The 22,060-nt window shown below is 57.2% G+C and overlaps 1 protein-coding gene across 4 annotated transcripts; it reads left to right on the top strand.

Moving 5' to 3' along the window:
- The first annotated feature begins 1,401 nt into the window (after positions 1-1,401).
- On the top strand, positions 1,402-21,301 carry CACNB1 (calcium voltage-gated channel auxiliary subunit beta 1). 4 transcript variants are annotated; one of them, XM_056128029.1, is made up of 14 exons: positions 1,403-1,699; positions 3,922-4,008; positions 7,527-7,646; positions 8,875-8,997; positions 9,490-9,626; positions 9,760-9,836; positions 11,148-11,167; positions 11,394-11,474; positions 11,866-11,924; positions 12,007-12,116; positions 12,202-12,353; positions 17,853-17,948; positions 18,320-18,505; positions 20,297-21,301. In XM_056128029.1, the coding sequence occupies exons 1-14, from the start codon at positions 1,616-1,618 to the stop codon at positions 20,759-20,761; spliced, it is 1,797 nt and encodes a 598-aa protein (XP_055984004.1). In that variant the 5' UTR covers positions 1,403-1,615; the 3' UTR covers positions 20,762-21,301. The 4 variants fall into 4 exon arrangements, with proteins under 4 accessions (XP_055984005.1, XP_055984004.1, XP_055984003.1 ...); XM_056128028.1 differs by lacking the exon at positions 11,148-11,167 and adding an exon at positions 10,267-10,421; XM_056128030.1 differs by lacking the exons at positions 11,148-11,167; positions 20,297-21,301 and adding an exon at positions 10,267-10,421 and having other exon boundaries at positions 1,402-1,699; positions 18,320-18,715.
- The last annotated feature ends 759 nt before the right edge of the window (positions 21,302-22,060 follow it).

The raw sequence follows: 22,060 nt of genomic DNA, 5'->3' as shown, positions 1-22,060 counted from the left end.
GTCTCTGAGTCTTGGCCGCTGATGGGATTACACGGCGCCAGGGGGCCAGGTGGTGGGTGTGACCCCCGCCTACTGGAATTTGGAGGATCTGGGTGGAAGATGCTCGACTCCAAATCGAGTAGGGTCATGTAATTAATAAAAAAATAAGTGTCTGAGTCAAACTGGCACTAACACGCATTGCCAAAAATTCCTGTTTTTCTCTCTATAAACAGTGGATGGGGTCCTGGCCTTGGATATTTGTCCCCCAAATCAAGAATGAAGGGGGAGAGGCCAGAGCAATAGTAAGTGGGAAGGGCAATTACCTTGCAAGAGGCTGACCCAACCTGATTCTTTTCGGGGCATCCCATATGCTTCCCCACCCAGCAATGCCAGGAGTAATTTATGAGTGCAGAGCCAGTAGTAATCTCAGCATCACGGTGTGTGTGTGTGTGTGTGTGTGTGTGTGTGTGTGTGTGTGTGTGTGACCCAAACAGGAAAAAAAAAGTGGGAGGAAAGGGGGAAACAATTCTGGATCAAAGGTCAAGATTCTTTTTTTTTCTCTTTTTTACCATACTCTCTTCTCCGGGTTCTGCATTTCTCCCTCCTCTTTCTCTTTCATTCCCTAGAGAGTAGGTAAAGGTATTAACTGTCACCTCCTGGGAGTTCTTGTCTTGTTCTTGTCTTTTTGTTTTTGTTTTTGGCCCACACCTGCCAATGCTCAGGGGTTACTCCAGTCTCGGTACTCAGAAATTATCCCCGGGGGTGCTGAAGTACCGTATGAGAGGCCGATTATACCTGGGTCAGCTGCGTGCAAAGCAGACACCTTATCTGCTGGTGTCTGCAAAGCAGACACTATCATTCTGGCCCTCCTGTCACTCTTTTGAACTCCCTTTGGACACCCTCCTGGTGGACAGTGCAGGGGATGAAACCTTCTGTTTGCTTCAAGCTTTGTGGACCCACACAGGGGAGAAAGCTGGGTGTCAGGATCAGGGGAAGTTCTGGTGGCCCAAGCAGAAGCAGGAAGCGGAATGGGGAGACCCGCTAGCAACAGCGATTTGGGACAGAAGAGCGGGAGGCCTTGTCAGCCAGGCCAATCCGCACTTCCCCTCTATCAACACTTGGCACCCAGTGGTAAAGCACAGCCCCCAGGAGAAATTTCTCCCCGCAGGCCCGGAGAGTGAAGCTCCCTGGGCACAGGCAGGGAGGTTGCTGGCTTTCAGCTGCCGGGTCATTGTCTGGCCCAGGAGGGCGGAGGGGCCTCGAGGGGCGGGGCCGGCGGGCTGAGGGGGCGGGGCCGCCGAGGGGCGGCCACAAGGGGCGGGGCGAGCGAAGCGGAGGGCGGGGCAGGCGGCACGGGGGCGGGGCCGAGGGCTGCGGGGGCGGGGCCGGCGGCGGGAGGGGCGGGGAGCGGCGGGGCGGGGGGAGATGCTGAGTCTTCTGGGGCGGAGGAGGCGGCGGCGGCAGAGTCGCGAGCGCGAGCGGGGAGCGAAGGCTGCCAGGGGGCCCCCGAAGGCCGGGCCGGGCGGCTGGACCTGCTGCCGGCTGCGCGGCGCTGTTCTCGGTTCCGACGGCCTCTCTCACGCGCTGAGGGCGCCCGGCTGGGCCGGGCCGGCGGCCGAAGGGGAGGCTCCTCTCCATGGTCCAGAAGAGCAGCATGTCCCGGGGCCCGTACCCATCCTCCCAGGACATCCCTATGGAGGTCTTCGACCCCAGCCCCCAGGTGAGGCGTGGGGGCGGGCTCCGAGCGCGGGGGCCTCTCCCCGCGCGCCTGCTTGGGGTGGGCTCGAGGGGCTCCGGGAAGGAAGGGGTTATAGGCCCGGCGCGGAGGGGAGAGGGGCGCCCGCGCCCCCAGTCCCTGCGTGTGTGTGATGGATGGGCGCTGGGCCGGGAGTTGGGCTGCGATGCTGCGGAACCGGGAGGGGGCGGTCGGGCCGCCTGGCAGCCTTCTCGTCGTCTCCCCCGCTTCGTCGGGGTCCCTCCTGCTCGGGGCTCGGCTGCAGTGGGTGGAGAGTGGGGGTGTTGGCGGTGGCGCCCGGGGGTGGGGGGAAGGAGGCTAGAGAGCGAGCCCGAGCCAAGAGGGCGACGCAGAGCACGCTCCGGGGCTCCGGGCGGGGTGGCCCTGGGGAGGGGAGATGGGCGAGGCGGTGGTCAGAGGGCGGTGCCAGCCGGCCTGGTGAGCCGCAGACACCGCCGGCCCCCCTGAGGCTGGCGAGGGGGCTCACCCCTGCCAGGCCCCGTTCCCGTTACCTCTGAGCCCCTGTATTAGGCCAGCTCCCCTCCCCCCATTCCCACCTTATCTCCCCCCCCAAAAAAAACGTGCACACCTACAAAGTTTGGAAAGTTGGAGGGATGCCAGCTCCCTGTCCTGGAGGGAGAAGAAGCTGGTTACCTGGGGGAGGGGATCAGCCGCCCCGCCCCCACTGTCTCTTTTCCCCGTAGCCCCAGGTTACACCGGGGGAGCGGTATTCTTGGGTATTCTTGGGTCCTCTGGAGTGACCAGCAAGGGCTGAGGGGTCCTGGGAGGGGATTTCTCTGGGACTCTTCCTTCTCCAATTCCGAATTAAAGCTGAGCGCTTATTAACCCTTTCCTTGCAGAGCCCCAGGATGGGAGTGTGGTTGATGGGGCACGTGGAGGGGGCAGGTCAGACCTAAAAATACCTCCCTCCACCCCAGGCCCCTTGGAGGCCTGGCTGCAGCTGGCTAGACCTTCCTTTCAGCTGTCCCTTGTCCCTCTGGGTGCCACTCCCTTTTCTCAGCCTGGAGTGGTGGCATGAAAAAGAGGCTGTCTCTCAGTGGTGGAGCCTCATCCTTGAAGGATCTGAGTGGCTGGAGAGGGGCTGGGGGAGCAGGGAGTGTTCCCACATGCCCCCTCTCCCATCTAGGTACCTTCCCTGTCCTCGCGCTTAAGGAACCGGACCCCCTTGTTTGCTTGGACTTGACCGTCTTCTTTGGCAAAGAAACTAGGATGGAGGCTGGGCCCAGGCTTGGAGGGCCTGAACCCTCCAGCCTCTCCCCTACTCCAGGTTGGCCTAGGGCCAGTGTGTGTATTTGCCTTGGGCGGCCCTGAAGGGCCCCCTGGGAGGCCCGGAAGCTCCTGGGTGGAAGTGGCTTTTGAGGTCAAGCTGTGGCCACACCACCCAAACCAGGATCCCAGGGATCTGCGGGGGCCAGGCCCAGGGGCATCAGGTGGAGATGGACGTAGCCCAGTGGGTGCCATGGGAACTGGGTGTGGGCATTGGTGGCTGGGGGGTTGAGCAGCAAGGAGGTTAACCCCCTCTTGCTGCCTTTGGGAGCAGTGACCACCAAGGAAGGGGCTGAGAAGATGACCGCAGAGCCGACCAGTCTGGCCCCTGGCCTTGGCTGGCCTGGGAGTTGAGGGTGGATGTTTACAAATATACTTCCCTGGTCCACCCCTCACCCCGGAAATTAGCTCAGGGTCTCCAGTTGCAGCAAACAGCCACTCCCCTCCCCATCCCTGAAGAACCAGGTGGCGAGTTCTCTTCCCTCGCGTGGGTGCTGCCAGCATACTCTGCTCCAGCTGAGGGGGCACGGAGAGCTCTCCCCCATTTCTCTCCGCCCCCCAGCACTGCAGGCAGCCTCTCCCCTCCCCCCAGGCTGCTGCAGCCTGCCCAGCATCTTAATTAGCTTTGCTTCCTAACGAGCCTCCAGCTTCCCAGCGCCTCCCCCTTCCCAGCCTCTCTGGCTTCGTGGGGTGGGGTGGGTTGGGGGGGTTGGTTGGGTCCGGGTGTGCTTCCTAGAGTCCCTTTGGCCATGGTCTGGGCTCTCATTCCCTTGGGGCTGTACCATCTCAGGAACAAGGGAGGGGGTGTCCAAATCCGAGCATGCTGTTCCCCAACTTGGCTGCAGCACCCGGCCCGGTGGGATGAGGGTTGGGAAAGGGCCTTTCTTGACTCCGCTCTTGTCCCTTCCTGGCGTCTCCAGGGCAAATACAGCAAGAGGAAAGGGCGGTTCAAACGGTCGGATGGGAGCACATCCTCAGATACCACCTCCAACAGCTTTGTGCGCCAGGTAACTGGGAGCTGGCAGGCTGCTGCCAGGCATGGGTCGGTGAGCTGGGTCCAAGGCTTTCTCCAGGGACTGACCTCGGGGTCGGGGTCACCTCCCCTGCCCTGCTGTTCCCCTGACACCCTGTGACCTCTCTCAGCATCTCCCGTCAGCCCCTGCCCCCGCCCACCCCTCCCCCAGCACCAGCCCCTGCCGCCTGCGTCATCTCATTCAGGGACAGCCTGGCCTGGCTTCGGGCTGTCACCCACTCCCCCTGCCGGCTGTCTGCTTCCACGTCCTCCCCCAGAGTGTGTGACAGCCTGGGGTGGGGAGAGGCAGGGCTCAAGCAGAACGGAAGCCTGACCGCTCCGGGTCCCTCGAGGGCTGGGGAGGGAGAAGGCAGGGAAGCTTCTGGGCCTGACTGGTCTTTCTCACGCAGAGAGCTGTGTGCAGGGAGAGGGGGAGAGGACCGAGTGAGGCTTTGAGAAGCCGGAGCCCTGCACTCCCGCTGAGGAAGGGTCACCAAATTGCCTTCTGGGGTCATTATGCTCACAGAGAGAGAGGCCATTTCATCTTGGTTCCAATCCTCAAGCCCCCCGATTCCCCTCTCCTCCCCCCAAGATCGCCCCAACACACACCTCAGGCTCAGGGCGAGGCAGCGGGAGGGATGTGGTTGCTATGACTACGGAGCATCTCCGCAAATCTGGTTCTCAAAATGGGAAGAGCAAGGCTTGGAGTCAGACTCCAAGGAAAAGGAAGGCGGACACGGAGAGCAGGAGGACAGAGCCTGTGAGGGTCAGCGGAGGAGGAGCCCCTCGGGGCCAGGAGAGGGACGTGCTCCAAGGATTCCTGCAGATTGCACGATGCTCTGCACTGATTTTTTTTTTTTTGACCACACCTGGGGATTTCAGGGCTTACTCCTGGCTCTGTGCTCCTGGCTCTGTGCTCAGGAATCACTCCCGGTAGTGTTTTGGGGACCATGTTGGGGATTGAACCTGGATCAGCCGTGTGCAAGGCAAGTGCCTTGCTCATTGTCCTGTCTCTCCAGTACCCCTAGTACAAATCTCTTTTTGTTTGTTTTTTGACTATACACAGCAGTGTCTAGGGGTTACTCCTGGTTCTGCACTCAGGAATCACTCTGGGCAAGTGCTTAGGGGACCACATAGGATGCTGGGGATTGAACCCAGGTTGGCAACATGCAAGGCAAGCACCTTACCTGGTGTATCTGATTTTTATCTCTCCCACACTTGGCACCAGTGAGCCAGGCCTTCCCTGAGGGGCCCTGACCCACACACAGACAGGAAATCCGCCTCATCTGTTGCAGACTGGGCCAGGGCCAGGGCTAGGAAGAATCTGGACTCAGTGGGTGCCCCCTTGACAGAAAAGAACCTTGGTTTCATTGGTGTGCCTACCAGGCAGTCAGACCCCAGCGTCCAGTCCTCCGTCCGTTCAGCTCTCCAGCTCTGACCCCCATAGGTGGCAGGGAGTGCTGGGGGGACAGGCCTTGCCACATCTCTGAGCTAAATATACCCCAGCGGTTTGCACATGTAGCAACTCTGCTTGTAACCTGAGCCCCTGGGGGAACGGGCAGTTTGGGCCACCCCTAGGCCAGCAGGACCAGGCATGGAGGGCACCAGGATGGAGGTGCCCAGCCGGACCCTTGTAGTGGTGAGCTCGGGTGGGGAGGTTGGGCTGGTGACCTGGAGTGGGCTGGGGAGGCTGGTGGAGGGTGGCCTGCACACTGTCTCCTGGCTCCCCTTCTCCCTATGTCCCTGCCATCCCCCTCTCTGACATGTCTGCGTGCGTATGCCTGTGTGTGCTGGGGTGACTCTACCTTCCGGCCTCTCTCTTGTGGTCAAGTCTGTTTCTGGGCATCTTTGGGCATCTGTCTCCCTGGTGCTGAGTGCTCCTGTCAGGAGGGGTGGCAAGAGGCAGATGAGGTGGTTCGCACGCTGCCGTCTTTATGTTTTTTGTTGGCGTCTCTTAGTCACCCTCCCTCCCCCCCACCCAGCTTACTCCCTTTTTTCTCCCCTTTTCATTTTTGGGCTGGAAAAGGGCTGGGCAGCTCCCATAGCTGTGTCGTGGTTTTCTCTCTCTCTCTCTCTCTCTCTCTCTCTCTCTCTCTCTCTCTCTCTCTCTTTCTCTCTCTCTCTTCCCTCTTCTTTTTTCTGGTTTTTGGTCCACACTTGACAGTGCTCAGCGCTTACTCCTAGCTCTGCACTCAGAGATCACTCTTGACAAGGCTGGGGGGACCAGGTGGGGTGCCAGGGATCAAACCTGGGATGGCCCCATGCAGGCAAGCGCCCTGATCTCTCCAGTGTCTCTCCAGCCCCCTGCTTTTCTCTCTTTTCTATAGGACCTCTGTTCTGGCTAGTGGGTCCCTCTGCCCCAGGGTCCCTTCCATACCCTCGGGAAAGAGTGGCCACCGCAACTCCACAGTCCTGCTCATTCCCCACACCATCCCCTCCCCCTCCGTGTAGCCACTACACTGTTCCAGCGCCACAGACTAACGTAAATTTGGGTACCTGAGTTTTTCCCTCAAGTGCATACGCCCTCCGGGTCCCAGACATTGTGGGTGCCCCCTCTGACACATGTGTGCACTGCAGCTCCAGTGCGCAGACGCGCACCCCTAGACCTCTGGATCCCAGACCCCTGAGGGTTGCAATCCCAGCATGCAGCTAGAAGCCTGTTCATGACTCTGTCTTCCCATCTGAGTAGGTCTGCAGTGTCCTACACCATGTGCCTGCACACAGAAAGGAGTTCATTGTGCTGTGGGAGGGACCATGACCGTGTGGGCCCAGCCAGTTTTCTGGCACATCCACACTTTTGAAGCAGTCTCCTTGGCCAGCCCGGATCCCCAAGCCTGGGGAAAGACTGGCTCCATATTCTTCATGGGGTGTGTGTGTATGTGTGTGTGTGTGTAGCAGAACTGGAACCCAGGACACCTGCTGAGCCACCTCTCTGGCCAGACCCTTGCTCGACATGCCCTTGGACCTTGGGTTCTCTTTGTTTCTTAGGAGAGCTTGAGTCTTGGGGTTCCCCTAATTCTGGCAGAGGAAGGAGGGTTTTGTCTTCCCCTGCCTGGAGCAAGAGATGGCAGGGTTGGGGTGACCCTGAAGTGCCGAGCTGGCTGCCCAGGCCAGGAGTGCAGAGAGCCTGAAAGGCAGCGGGTGGCTGCGGGCTTGCTGAGTCTCTGCTGGCGCTGAGGGCAGGAGAGGGGCGGAGGAGTGGCCTGGGAGCCTCGGCCTCTGGCGTCCCTCCCCGGGGCCTGACCCTATCAGGTTCCCAGCCCTCCCAGGGCCCCAAGCAGCTGTCCTTGGGCCTGCTTGAATTCAGACTCCCTGCTTGCTACACTCACCCTGCCTGGGACCATGCTCCCCCCAAGGGGCTGCACACCTTAGCCCTGTGGTTCTCCTGCTACTCCCCACTTGTCCTGGGGCAGCTCGCCGAGCTGGCTAGGCCTAGAGGCAGCGGGCATTGGTGGGACTCCATCCATGCCTTGCAAGGCAGCCTGGGCCCTGAGCTGGCCTGTCCACTTTCAGGGCTCAGCGGAGTCCTACACCAGCCGGCCGTCAGACTCTGATGTGTCCCTGGAGGAGGACCGGGAAGCCTTAAGGAAGGAGGCGGAGCGCCAGGCCTTAGCGCAGCTGGAGAAGGCCAAGGTGAGAGAGCTGGTGGGGCGGGGCTCCCTCCTGCCACTCCCCTACTCTATAGGGAGCCTGGACAGCAGACCCCGGCCAGTCCTCCTTGCCACTTCCTGCAGTACCTTGGGGCCTCAGCCGTGTGTGTGGGAAGCATAGGCTGCCACATGGCCTCTACTCAGAGCCACACTTCCTCGACTAATCTGCTCGCTCTGTGATCTTAGGCAAGTGACCCACACTTCCAGATGGGTACTGTCCTTGCAGAATCCACAGATAGCCATAATATCTTAGTTCAGGGCCAGAGCAGTATCACAGCGAGGAAGGCATTTGCCTTCCCTGAAGCCGACCCAGTCTGAGTTCAATCTCTGGGCATCCTACAGGGTCCCCTGAGATCTGCTGGGAGTGACTCCTGAGTGCAGAGCCAGGAGTAAGCCCTGAGCACCATTGGGTGGGGCCCCCAACCAAACCAAACCAAAACAAGACGAAAATCTAACTTCATGTTATGATAATTAACGGGAGTGAAACATGTTTCATGGTCTCTTGCACACTAATAGTGGTTGCTGTCATTATCATCATCATTTATCATCATTCCTCTGCAGGGTACCATTCTGGCTGTATCACTCCCGTATTTATCACTGTCCAGTGCTACCTTCGTCTCTGAAAGGCCTGAATTTTTAGAAATTAGTCCAGGGGGCTCCCAAGAGATGCTCAGGGGACCCAGGAGCTATTCCCCACCGCCACAGTACTTACCCAATTGGACTGGAAGTTCTGAGCTTGGGTCTGAGGATGTGCTTCTCAGGCCTGTTGGGGCTGGGGACTGCCAGGGCCACCCTAGCACTGTGCTTCCTAACCCAGAGGCTACTTCTGGCTCTGTCTCAGGGGTAATTCCTGGTAGGGCTTAGGGGACCAGATGTGGTGCCAGGGATCGAACCAGGACAGCCATACACAAGGCAAGTACCTTACCCACTGTCCTTTAACTTTTTGGGCCCCTAGTGCTTGTGAAATTTAATATACATACCAAAAAAAAAACATAGAAATTATTTAGTATACTTGGGGGGGGGGGTGGTTGCCTTAATGAGGAAGTAACCCCGAGCTTCTCACATGTGGTACATGTGCTCTGCCCCTGAGCTACATCTCTGGCTCCTCAGTATATGTCTTCATTACCCTATAAAGCAGCCCTCCATCTTTTCCGGCCTGGCCAGGATGCTGTGTCTTGCACTGGCTTACCCCTCTGGTGATCACCCCCTAGACCAAACCCGTGGCCTTCGCTGTGCGGACAAACGTCGGCTACAACCCATCTCCAGGGGACGAGGTGCCCGTGCAGGGAGTAGCCATCACCTTTGAGCCCAAGGACTTCCTGCACATCAAAGAGGTGGGCAGTGTCTGGCATCCACATGGGGATGGGGAAACTCAGTGGGGGGAAAAGCTCTCTGAGCATAGCAGGGCTGGGCTCCATGTGCTGCGTGACCTTCCACCTACTCTGCCACCTCTCTGAGCCTCTAGTGCTTCGTTGCTAAAATGGGAGAGTGGGGAAACACCTCGCTTACAGGCCCTTGAAGGGATTGGATGAGGCCTGTTGGGAGAGTAGCATTGTGCCAGGGACACGTTGGGGTCAGCACGAGCCCCTTTTAGGGCAGGAGGAGGACTCTGAGCATGGGGATGCTGAACTAGGGTAGGGCCGGTCCGTGGCCTGGGCAGATGCTGATCCCAGAGTGTCCTGAGTAGTGGGGATGTTCCCAGCAGCGGGAGCCAGTGGCACCACCAGCTGGGCAGGGCGGACAGAGACCAGGGCTGCCTCCCCACGACTGGCCCCTGCAGTCGCCCTGGTGGTCTCTCCCACACGCCCTGCCTCTGTTGCCTGCAGAAGTACAACAACGACTGGTGGATCGGGCGGCTGGTGAAGGAGGGCTGCGAGGTGGGATTCATCCCCAGCCCCGTGAAGCTGGACAGCCTGCGTCTGCTGCAGGAGCAGAAGCTCCGCCAGAGCCGCCTCAGCTCCAGGTGCCTGGCTGCCCCGCCCCAGCCTAGCTGTGGGCCTGGAGAGGGGGTGCGGTGGGCGTGGCTGTGGTGCTGCCTGCCAGGGCAGCTCTCCCATCCCGGACTCACCACTTCCTCTGCCTCTCTGTCCACGCAGCAAGTCAGGTGATAACTCCAGCTCCAGCCTGGGAGACGTGGTCACCGGGACGCGCCGCCCCACACCCCCTGCCAGTGGTAAGAGCTGCTGCCACCACTGCTGCCGCCCCGGGGAAGGGCAGGGGGTGCTCCTGGGCGGGGCGGTCTCCCTCCTGCCTGACCCTCCTTTGCCTGGAGTAAGGGGTACCCCACTCACGAGCCCGCCAGACACAGTCAGTGGAAGCCCCTCCACGCCCCCACCGCCCCAGAGCAGCCCCAGGCATGCGGTCAGGGCCCACCCTCTCGTATCTCTCCTCTCCCATTTCTTCGGTAGCTCCATCTCTCCGCCTGCCTCCCCGCCCCGCCCCGTTCATTTCTCCCAGCCCCGTTCCATTCACCTCTTCTTCTCTCTTTTCTCCCCCCCATCCCCCGTCCATCCCTGCGTTCTGTACTGGCGTCTCCATGTCCATCTCCCTCCTCCCCACCTCGCCTCCCTCCTCCCTCTCTCCTGCCTCTCCGCGCCGTCCAGGTAACGAGATGACTAACTTAGCCTTTGAACTAGACCCCCTAGACTTAGAGGAGGAGGAGGCGGAGCTGGCAGAGCAGAGCGGCTCTGCCAAGACTAGCGTTAGCAGTGTCACCACCCCACCGCCCCATGGCAAACGCATCCCCTTCTTCAAGAAGGTAACCACTCTCTGGGCCTCTGGCAGGAGGCTGGGGGTGGGGTGGGGGTCAGGGCCCAGCTCTGGGGCGGGTGGGGTGCAGGGAGGACCGGGATGGATTCGGTAGGTGCCAGCTTGCATCTGGAGGCCTCTGGGCCTCCTGCCCAGTGTGGGTGGGGGGGATAGGGGTGTGTTGGTGCAGGAGAACAGGTGTACCTCTCTCCTCTCTCTCCACAAACCAGCATCCCGGCCTCCCTCCTCAGAAAGGGCTGCTGCTCTCATCCCCTGAGTGGGAAGGGGAGAATAGTGTGGTGACCATTCTCTGCTCTGGTTGGGCCTGTGTGGGTTCACGGGGGTCTCCTGGCTACAGAACAAGGCAGTTATGGGAACTCTTAAGATGGGCAGCGTGGCATATCCTGGGGCAGGAGCTGGGCACCAAATAAGGAGCCGGCAGCCTTCCTGCTCCTTCCCGTGCCCCCACTGCGGGGTAGGCGCTCATGGAATGTCCCCAAGACCACTGGGCAGACAGCCAGTCCCGCATCCCATGCCACCCACCTCTGAGTGCCCCATGGCATGGGGTCCCCCACCCCCGGCTCTGTCTGTCACTAACACGCATGCCTGTTATCTCTCCTCGTCCGGCCCGCTCCCCCTCCCTCTCTTGTCCTGGCTCCTTCCTTGCCCCCTGCCCCGCGTGGGTCCCCTCCCCTCTCTCCTCCCTGTCCCCCCTCTTGGCAATCTCTGGACCCAGCCAAACAGAAGCAAAAGTCGGTGAGTATCACAGCTTTCTGTGTCCTCCTCCCCCCCCACCGGGATGAGCTAAGGGGACCTTCTAACACCCCCCACCCCCCTCCTTCCTGTGCTCCCTGCATCCCCCCACTCCCACCCCCTCCTCCGGGGCCAGGGGAGGAGACGCTGCATGGGGAAGCCTGAAGGCGGGGGAGAGGGGCTGATGCTCTCTCCACTCGGGCATTTCCCCTCCCTGCTTCCCCCCCAGACAGAGCACGTGCCCCCCTATGACGTGGTGCCTTCCATGAGGCCCATCATCCTGGTGGGACCGTCGCTCAAGGGCTATGAGGTAGGAGCCCGAGAGGCAGCGGTCTGGAGGGCCCCGTCTCCAGGGAGCCGCCCTGAAGAGCCCCCCACCCCTTCAGATCCAGGTTCCCAGGGGGACACCCTGGAGGCTTCCAGATGTGCAAAGAATCCCCCACATAGGGCCTGGCCCATAGCGACCCCAATCCAGAGGGTCCCCAGCATTTCCCCTACTTCCCGGATTCTCCTTGGAAAGACTTTTGGAACCAGAGACCTCTTTGGGGGCTCTGGTCTTACCTGGAAGGAATCTCCTATCCCCCACCCCACCCTCAAGAAGTGATGGCTTCATCCCAGGAGTTTGGGGAGAAGGGGTGTGAGGGTGGGGGGCAGCACTCCCAGCCCTAGGAGTTGGAGGCCTGACTGTCCCCCACGCCCAGGTGACAGACATGATGCAGAAGGCTCTGTTTGACTTCCTGAAGCATCGGTTCGACGGCAGGTGGGTATTGGGGGCCTTTGCTGCCCGGCTGGGACTCTGAGGGCTGGGAAGGGGCCTGACCCCGCTCCCGGCCCTCCTGCAGGATCTCCATCACTCGTGTGACGGCAGACATCTCCCTGGCTAAGCGCTCGGTGCTCAACAATCCCAGCAAGCACGTCATCATCGAGCGCTCCAACACCCGCTCCAGCCTGGGTGAGCCCCGGGGACAGGCTGGGAGGTGGGCGTGCCCCTGTCCTCGATGCATCTGGGGAGGTCTCTTACATTCCCTGTTCCCCAGCGGAGGTCCAGAGTGAGATCGAGCGGATCTTTGAGCTGGCGCGGACCCTTCAGCTGGTGGCTCTGGACGCTGACACCATCAACCACCCTGCCCAGCTCTCCAAGACCTCGCTGGCCCCCATCATCGTTTACATCAAGATCACCTCTCCCAAGGTGAGTGCCAGGGCCAGCACTTTGTGGGGAGGGGAGTGCTCTGGGGGGACTATGTGTGCGGAAAGTCGACTGCTGCTTGCTGATAGTGCCAGGAGCACCGCATTCCTTCCAGCCCTGCTCTGCCCTGAGGGTGCTGGGAAGAAGCCAGCTGTGCAGCCGAGCCCTCAGTCATGTCCATGGTTGATTGTACTCTGTCATGTGGTCATTATTACAAGCATGAGTGCCAGGGGGACCTGCTCCATCACTGGCCTCCTCTCTGCCTGTCTTTCATCCTGGGGTTCTGGGGTCAGAGACTGACAGTCTAGTCTTAAGGCACTTGCTTCACTCACAGCCTTCAATCCCTGGCACACCTGTGGTCCCTTCAGCACTGCCAGGAGTGATCCCTGAGCACAGAGCTAGGAGTAAGCCCTGGTTATGTAAGCTGGTTATGGCATCCTCCCAAGTAAGTAAGGGACCAGAGGGACCAAAGGCACTTGCCCTGTAGTACAAGTGCTGTGTAAGGCACTTGCTTTGCAGGCAGCTGATCTGGCTTTAATCCCTGGACCACTCCATGGTCCTCTGAACTCTGCCAAGAAAAATGTGATTTCTTGTGCCTGTGTCACCGGCCAGGATGTTGTGTCTATCTTCTTTTCATTCCTGCGCTGTTCTCACCTGGGCTGTGGCAAAGAATCGGGGGCCGGGGAGGGGGGCTAGTTTACTCCTATTTTGTTTTTTGACCACACCGCCAGTGCTCAGGGCTTACTCCTGGCTCAGTGCTTAAGGATCACTCCTGGTAGGCTCAGGGAACCACATGGAGTGGCAGGATTGAACCCTGGTCAATGTGTGCAAGGCAAGCTCCTTATTCTCTGTACCACATCTCTGGTCCCTGACTTACTCCTATTTTGGGGGCTGTTTTAGGACATACCCTGAGGTGTTTGAGGACTGCTCTTAACATTGCTGGGGGACCCTTTGATGCTGAGAATGGACCTGGGCCTCCTCCCTGCAAATTCTTAGCTTAGCATTTACCTAGGCTTTCTGGGTCACACCCGGCGATGCTCAGGGCTTACTCCTTGCTCTGTACTCAGGAATAACTCCTGATGGTGCTTGGGAGGTCATATGGGGTGCCGGGGATTGAACCTGGGTCAGCTGCGTGCAAGGCAAATACCCTACCTGTTGTACTGTCGCTCCAGCCCTTAACCCCTGTACTATATTTGCAACCCTATTTTTTGATGGGGGTATCTGGAGTTTTGGACCACACTTGGAGGTACTTGGGTGTTGCTCCTGTTGGTACTTGGACCAAGTGATGTCTGGGATTGATTATGGTCAGCTGCATGCAAGGAGATAATAAACTTTGTTTTTTTAATCTTCTTGGTCCCTGTATTTTGTTGTTGTTGTTGTTGTTGTTATTAAGCTTGGGATATTGAGGGCATTATTTAGCTTCTGAGCTTTGTTTTTTTTTTACTTAATAAAATAGCAAAGGGGGCATGAGAGAGAGAATTGAACAGACAGGAGAAGGTGCTTTGCATGTGGCTGGCCAAGGTTCAAATCCTAGCATCACATGGTTCCCGGAGCACCACGAGGAGCAACCCCTGAACAGCAAGCGGGGAGTGGTCCTTGAGCATTGCTAGATGTTCCCTCACACCTTTAAAAGGGCATTATATCTCTGTGATACTCATTTTTTAGATATTGGGCCAAACCCGGCAGTGCTCAGGATTTACTCCTGGCGGGGCTTGGGGGACCATCTGGGAGGGTGGGGCTTGAGCCCAGGTTGGCTATATGCAAAGCAAGCGCCCTACGTGCAGTGCTGTCTCTCTGGCTTCTGTTCTTGTGATATTCTTGAGAAGATTAGACGGAATGATGTAAGGAGTCAGCGTTCTTTCTGACTCTTGGTGATAATTAGGGATGGTGGCAGCAACCCCTCATGCCAGTGAGCCCCTGGGCCTCTTGCTAACCTTTCTGAGTCTGATGTTTCTAATGAGCCTAGAGGAGATGCTGGTGTGAACTGGGTCCTGGCCTAGGGCACTAGAGTGTTTTTTTTGCATCTAGCTGGCTTTTTTTTTTTTTAATTCTTTTTCTTGTGACAAACTCACTCAGGCTTAACTCCGGGGTTTGTGCTTAGAGGAGCAAGTGCCTTACCCACTGTGCTATCTTTCTAGTCTCTCTTTTCTTTGTTTGCTTTTGGGTCACATGTAGTGCTCAGGAATTACTCCTGGCTCTGCACTCAGGAATTCCTCTTAGCAGAGCTTGGGAGACCATATGGGATGCCAGGATCGAACCTAGGTTGCTATCGCTCTGGCCCCCCCTTCTTTTTTCAAAGATTTTTATTTGAAATCATTTCAAATTTTCTGAAATGAAGCATTGTAAGACTAATATAAATCTTGCACTCAGATTCACCAATGGTTTGATAGCTTCACTGAGACACAGTTCACGTATCGTTTGATTCAGTCATTTAAAATATACAATTCCAGTTTTTTTCAGATTCACTAATTTTACTACATTTACTTTCTCTATGTGAACATGACAAAGATATGTGTATGAATATGTGTTTTTGTTCCTGCATACTTTGAGAGAAAGTTGTTGATATTGTAGACATTTATCCTTAAATATTTCAATCTGCATGTATTGTAGTGGTGCTAGAGAGCAAGAGAGCAAGTCCAGGGCCTCGAGCGTAACCCCTCACACTGCAGTTCCATCCTTCAACATATATGTTTTCTTTTTTTGCTCTTTTTCTTTTTTAAAAAATTTTAAAACATTTTTTAAATTTTATTTTCATAAGGTTGTTCACATTATTTGACTACATCCAGTATTTCAACACTAATCCCACAACCATTACACCTTCCCACCACCATTATTTTGAATTTTTCCACCACCATTCAAGCCTGCCTGCCAGGGGCAGATGCTAGATAATTTATTTTCTATTGCTTACAGTGAAAATCATAAGAGGTCATGCGGCCGTGAAAGCAGTTGCATGCTTCTGGAATTCTCAAATTGTAAATGGCTGGGGTCCAGAGACATCTCTGTAGGGAGCTAATCCATTTTGAGATTCATTTGGAAGTCTCTGGATCAGGGCTGTTGATATGCTGAGATGGTGCCCAAGGCAGATCATGGGCATGACAGCCAGGACCCCAAGTGGGTGGGGAGACAGGAAGGGACAGCCCATCTCCATTGCTGCCATGTGGCCTGGAGTCCTAGTCCTTGAACCCGCGTATCTGGGTTTTGCTTCTGAAAGCTTGTGCTCAATGGGGTTTCATCTGGAGTGGGCAGGCGTGGGACACCCACTCCATCTGAGGTGCCTCAGTGAAATTGACTCAGTACAGGATCCAGAGAGATCTTCAAGTTGCTGTTTTTCGGAATTCACTGCTGTGTCTCTGAATCAAGGCCATTAATCCTTTTTTTTTGTTTGTTTGTTTGTTTGTTTTTGTCTTGGGACCACATCCAGCAGTGCTCATGGCTTACTCCTGCCTCTGTGCTCAGGGGTTACTCTCGGCAGGGGTGAGTGACCATATGTAGTGTCAGGGATCAATCCTGGGCTAGTCACATGCAAGGCAAGCACCTTAATTAACCCTTGTACACTTGTGTTTCTGGTTTTTGTTTGTTTTTGGTGTTTGGGCCACCCCTGACAATGCTCAGGGCTTACGCCTGGCTCTGCACTCAGGAATCATTCCTGGTGATGGCTCAGGGGACCATATGGGATGTGGGGATTGACCCTGGTTGGCTGCATGTGAGGAAAATGCCCTACTAGCTGTACTATTGCTCCGGTTCCTCCATTGTCATTGTTAGTGCCAGTGCTGGCCTTTGTGACAGTCCCTTGGCCCAGCAGCCAGCATGCTGTGTTATTATTAAGGTGGAACAGTTCCTCAGCCTTTCTTGCATTTTCATGACACTGCCATTTTTTATTTGTTTGTGTATGGGTCATACCTGGCAGTGCTTAGGGTGGTAACTCTTGACAATGCTGGGAAAAGAGGGGACTGGGCTTGCCGGGGACTGAATTTGTACTCTAAGGGCTGGAGGAGAGAGAGTACAGCAAGCAGTCTCGACCCAGGTTTTTTTTTGTTTGTTTGTTTTGTTGTCTTTTTTTGCTTTTTGGGTCACACCCGGCAATGCACAGGGGTTATTCCTAGCTCTGAACTCAGGAATTACTCCTGGCGGCGCTCAGGGGACCATATGGGATGCTGGGAATCGAACTCAGGTCGGCCGCGTGCAAGGCGCCCTACCCGCTGTGCTATTGCTCCAAGCCCCTCGACCCAGGTTTGATCCCAGCACTCCATGCAGTCCTCTGAGCACTGCCAGGAGTAATTCCTTAGTGCAGAGCCAGGAGTAAGCCCTGAGTATCTCCAGGTGTGACCCAAAAACCAAAAAAAAAAAAAAGAAAGAAAAGAACAAGAACTTGGGCTTGCATATACAAAGCATACACTCTAGCAGCCCTTGGAGCCATCTCTCTGGCTCACCCCACCACACACACACTCACACACACACACACACTTTTGTTTTCTTTTTTTTTTTATAGTACTAGGGAGAGAACAATCCAGGGCTTCACACATGCAAGGCTAATACTCTACGGCTAAACCGGCCCTAGTATCACTGGAGGTGTTTATATATATATATATATATATATATGTATGTATGTATGTATGTGTGTGTATGTGTGTGTGTTTGGGCCACATCTGGTGGTGTTCAGAGATTACTCCAGGCTCTGAATCCAGGAATTACTCCTGGTGGTGCTCAGGGGACCTGATGAGATGTGGGGGATCAAACTCAGATCAACTGTGTGTAAGGTGAACATCCTCCCTGCTGTACTATCTCCCCAGGTAGTGTTAGTTTTGGTCACTCAGTTCTGCTTCTGTCTTTATGTTTTAGCTATTTTGGTAGTGGTAGTTTGGGGACCACACCCAGCAGTGCTGGAGGCTACTCCTGCGGGCACTGTGCTCAGAGAGCTCTATGCTGGGGAAACTTGTGGTGACAGAAATCATACCTGGTGCTCCTGTGTGCAAAGCATGCACTCAGTCTGTCGAGCTCTCTCTGTCCCTGTGTCAGCTACTGTCATGGCTGTCACTATGATTATTGTGGTGAGCATAACAATAGTAACTACTAATAGGATTGCGGTCAGGACCAAGTGAGCTGTTAGTACCAGATTACTGAACTGGTGTCAGCACGGAGCTCTGGCTCCATCAAAGTGGCTACGAATGTGGGGTGAGGGGGTTTGAGCTGGAGAATGAAGCCAGTGAATATGGTGGGAAGAGGGGCTGAGCAGGAGTCTCTGCTCTTCAGGCAGCCAGGGAGGGAGTTTCCCCGGAGAATTTGGAAGCAGACCCAGGAGAGAGCTGGAGTACAGTGACATGGACACGGCTGGTGGGGTCACTGGGCTTAGTGACAGCAGGTGACAAGGCTGAGAGGCATTGAAGGCCCCTGCTCGGCTCTCACCCAGGCCCTCACCAGCCCCCGCCCCCTGCTGGGTTCTGCCTCTGGGGGTTGCTGCGCGGTGCAGGCCACCTGTAGCCCCTCTTCTCCCCTCCACACCAGGTCCTGCAGCGACTTATCAAGTCTCGAGGGAAGTCTCAGTCCAAACACCTCAATGTGCAGATAGCGGCCTCGGAGAAGCTGGCGCAGTGTCCCCCTGTGAGTGTGCAGGCTGGGAGCAGCGGGGCACGGTTGGTGGTTGGTTCTCGTGGTTGGTCTGCTCGGAAAGAGCAGGAGCCAGAGATGGGGTCCAAGCCCCAGAAGCCCATCTCCAGGCTTTGGATGCCTTCTCTTAGACGAGGGAGTTGGATAGTTTTGGGTACGCTTGTTTACATTTGAGAGGCTTCTCTTCCTGTTCACCCTGAAATCTCACTCTTTTTTAAAATTATTTATCATTTTTTATTTTTTTGAGATCTCTTTAACTTGGCCCCTTCGATCCCTTGACTCCACCCACGTGCACCCAGGCCACAACCCCTCCCCTTGACCAAGCCTTGTTCACCCTGGCCCTGCCCCTAACCCCACCTCCACAGGAAATGTTCGACATCATCCTGGATGAGAACCAATTAGAAGATGCCTGCGAGCACTTGGCTGAGTACTTGGAAGCCTATTGGAAGGCCACACACCCGCCCAGCAGCACCCCGCCCAATCCACTGCTGAACCGCACCATGGCTTCCGCAGCCCTGGCTGCCAGCCCTGCCCCAGTCTCCAACCTCCAGGTACAGGTGCTCACCTCCCTCCGGAGGAATCTCAGCTTCTGGGGCGGGCTGGAGGCCTCGCAGCAGGATGGGGCAGTGCCCCAGCAGCAGGAGCACGCCATGTAGGTGGCCCGCTCTTGTTCCCTCTGCCCAGAATGCAGAATTGGAGTGCAGGGAACAAGGGAAAGGAAGGGGAGAGCTTTTATTTTGTAAAAAATGTGGTGAGCGGCAGCTTTTGGTGTCTGTGGTTTTTGGTGGGATTGGGACTCACTGGTGGGGCCTCCTTGAGCCTCTGGAGTAGGGACTTTCTGGAGAGGAGGCTTGCTCAGTGGCCAGTTGGGAAACACCAGGAACAAGTGTCACATAGCCATTTGCTGGGTACCACAGAGCAGGGGCCCTCAGACTCAGCGTACCCCACAGAGCAGGGGCTGTTGCTCCAGAGTGCATCCCTCCCTAGAGCCCCGTCCCTGTGAGGCCCCTCAGAATGGACGTCTTCTGAGTTGGTGCTCACCTTCCATCATTCTCATGCCATTACCTATCTGGCACTAGATTGACTCCAAAAAAAAAACAACCCTGAAATTATTCTCGATCTTCACTTTACACATTGCCTCTCTACAGAGCCCCCTGAATATTTTTGGTAGGGGTGGGGGTCATGGAGGGTTGAGTCACGTCCATTGATACTGGGGGTTCCTTCTGGTGGTACTCAGAGGTATCGGCCACATGCAAGCAAGGCCTGTACCTTAACCCCTGAGCTCTGTTTCCGACCCAGCCCACTGAATCCCACTGAATCTGCAGCTTGTAAATCCGGCTCCTTGCTCTGCTCAGAGAAGGCTAGGCCCATGTTTTCTGTTCACTCCAGTGCCACGGGGACTCCAGAAACACTTCTCGGCCTTCCCTAGCTAAGCCTCCCATCTCTAGGGGACAATTAGGACATTGCCACTCTAGTCTAATCCGTATCACACCACTCAGAGAAATGAAGCTACAGCGAGAGGGAGAGACCTTTGCTCCAGGTCACAGGGTCACACGGAAGTGACAGGAGCAAGGATCAAACCCTCCTGCAGTCACCACATCTCTGAGGCACCTGCAGGTCACATTTTTAAAAAATTTTGAACTATACCGGCTGATACTCAGGGGTTACTCCTGGCTCTACTCTCAGGGATCACTCCTGGCTGGCGTGGGGGGACCATATGGGGTGCTGGGGATCGTACCCAGGATGGCCATATGCAAGGCAAGCACTCTACCCGCTGTACTATCATTCAGACCCCTCAGGTGACATTTGTTGGGGACATTGGGCTGCCTCATTGCCTCTAAAAGTGCAGAGCAGCCCATCAGCCTGCCTAGCCTGCTGCCTTTCATCAGGCCTGAGGTACCCCCCTCCCCACCTTGGGGAGCACCTTCTGCCTGGGGAAGGGGCGCAGGCTGCGAGTTCAGATTAGCCAACTGGATTGTTCCCCATCCTAGAAGTCGGGAGTACAGTTACTAACCCCAGCCTGCTAACCACTGGCTGAACTAATGAGCTGTGAGCACTGAGTTCCCCGCAGCGTAGGTGCCATGCATGGAATAAGTGATAAGTGATGGTCTCTGGGCTCTCTCCATGGTCACCAGGAAAGACCACCCTCCCACATGTAGGAGGGTTGGGGGGAAGCCTTGGTCTCAGAGGCCCTGAGGTCTGGCGCCTGGCTGCCCCCCCTAGAGCCAGCGCCCTCCTGCCGCGGCCAGGCGGGGGTCTGGGTGCCCTCACTAACTGCCTTGCTTTGTTGTGTTTCTCTCACCCCGCCTACCTGCATGGTGTGCCACCTGTCTGCTAACCAGGGACCCTACCTTGCTTCCGGGGACCCATCGCTGGAACGGGCCAGTGGGGAGCACGCCAGCGTGCACGAGTACCCTGGGGAGCTGGGCCAGCCCCCAGGCCTTTACCCCGGCGGCCACCCACCAGGCCGGGTGGGCACCTTGCGGGCCCTGTCCCGCCAAGACACCTTTGATGCCGACACCCCTGGCAACCGAAACTCTTCCTACACGGAGCCAGGAGACTCGTGTGTGGACATGGAGACGGACCCCTCAGAGGGGCCGGGGCCCGGAGACCCTGCAGGGGGCAGCCCCCCACCAGCACGCCAGGGATCGTGGGAGGAGGAGGAGGAAGACTACGAAGAGGAGATGACAGACAACCGGAACCGCGGCCGGGATAAGGCCCGCTACTGCGGGGAGGGCGGGGCACCGGTTCTGGGGCGAAACAAGAATGAATTGGAGGGCTGGGGCCGGGGGGTCTACATCCGCTGAGCTTTCGGGACCGCGTGGTGGGAGAAAGAGCTTGGGTCAGGGCCAGGGAGGCGCTGAGGGGCTCAGCACCCGGCATGTTTCCTGCCTCCGGGGACCGCTGTGTCCTCTCAGCTGCCTTGGATCCATGTTGGGGTTTTTTGCCAAGGGGGTAGCACCCCAGCTCCCGGGCGGGCATGTCCCTGAAGCCCCAGCTGTAGGTTTCAACTTACGTGCTGTGAGTGGATGGGGGCTCCCTTTTCTGCCGCCCCTTTCCCCCCACTTCCCCCATCTCAGGGGGCCTTCTCCCAAGAAAAGGTGCACTTCCTGAACTCTTTCTAGCCCAGGAGCTAATTTAGGCCCCTGACTGCAGTCACTCATTCTTTTCCCAGCCCGGAGTGTTTGCACAGCCTCAGGGGGGCTTTTCCTGGAGGAGGAGATTCCAGAATCTTCCCCATGTGGGCTCACTTCCCTGAATCCCAGATCGGGTGCCCCTCCTTGTGCTCACCCTCCCTCCAGCTTCCTGGAAGCACCAAATATAGGTGACAGCTACAGCACGGAGCCCTGGGGAAACTGGACTAGAGGGTCCTCTGCTTGATCCCCAGTTAGATCCCCAAGGAGTGGGCCGGAGAGATGCTGCTTCCCACCCCACCCCACCCCGCCCATGCCTCGCCCTAGCCTTCCCCCAGGAATGAGCTTTGCCTATGACATTCTCTGCCTGCTGCCATCAGAAGAGGGGGCCCCTCGGTCTGAGCGCCCCCCAACCCCCTAATCCCCATCACCTGGGTGTGGAGCTGTCGGAACATGCTGGTTTGCTTCATTTTGAAACCAAAAAAACAAAACCTGCTCCTTCACTCTCCCCGTGAGGCCCCTGAGGAGAGGCCCTGGGGTAGGGGCCCAAGAGATGCCAACCATTGAGGGGAGCCTTGGGGCCTCAGCACTCCCCTTGGGGGTTGGCTGCTCGCTGCTCCGCTGCTGCTGCGCTGTATTTGCCTCTTGCCATCCCGTCCCCTACACCCACTCCCTGGGGAGAGGCCGAGGCCTCACAACCCATAGCCCAGCAGCCCTGCCCCTCCCCAGCACCCCTGCTGGGCCAGAGCGCCAACTGTGCCAACGAGGGTGGGCCCTGCCGCTGCCCGCCTCAGGGACGGCCCCACGTCTGTCGTCACCTCCTGTGCCAACGTCATCCCACCTCCCGCCCGGAGGGCTGGGTGCCGCTTCCACTCACTGGTTAGAAGACGCCACTGCCCAACCTCTCTGCCCTCCCTGTCTGGTGTCCTGTGCCCGTCTGTCCGTCTGTCTGTCCTCCCCCAGGAGAAGTAT

The sequence above is a fragment of the Sorex fumeus genome, unplaced genomic scaffold, assembly GCF_029834395.1.
Source record: "Sorex fumeus unplaced genomic scaffold, SorFum_2.1 ptg000063l, whole genome shotgun sequence".
In the NCBI taxonomy this organism is placed as follows: Eukaryota; Metazoa; Chordata; class Mammalia; order Eulipotyphla; family Soricidae; genus Sorex; species Sorex fumeus.
This window is presented reverse-complemented; position numbering and strand designations above follow the sequence as displayed.

Excerpts from the sequence above, each read along its gene's own strand:
- CACNB1 (XM_056128028.1), top strand. The coding sequence starts at position 1,616 with ATGGTCCAGAAGAGCAGCATGTCCCGGGGCCCGTACCCATCCTCCCAG. Across the intron at positions 9,627-9,759 it reads CAGAGCCGCCTCAGCTCCAG|CAAGTCAGGTGATAACTCCA; the intron begins GTGCCTGGCTGC and ends CTGTCCACGCAG. Across the intron at positions 11,475-11,865 it reads CGTCGCTCAAGGGCTATGAG|GTGACAGACATGATGCAGAA; the intron begins GTAGGAGCCCGA and ends CCCCACGCCCAG.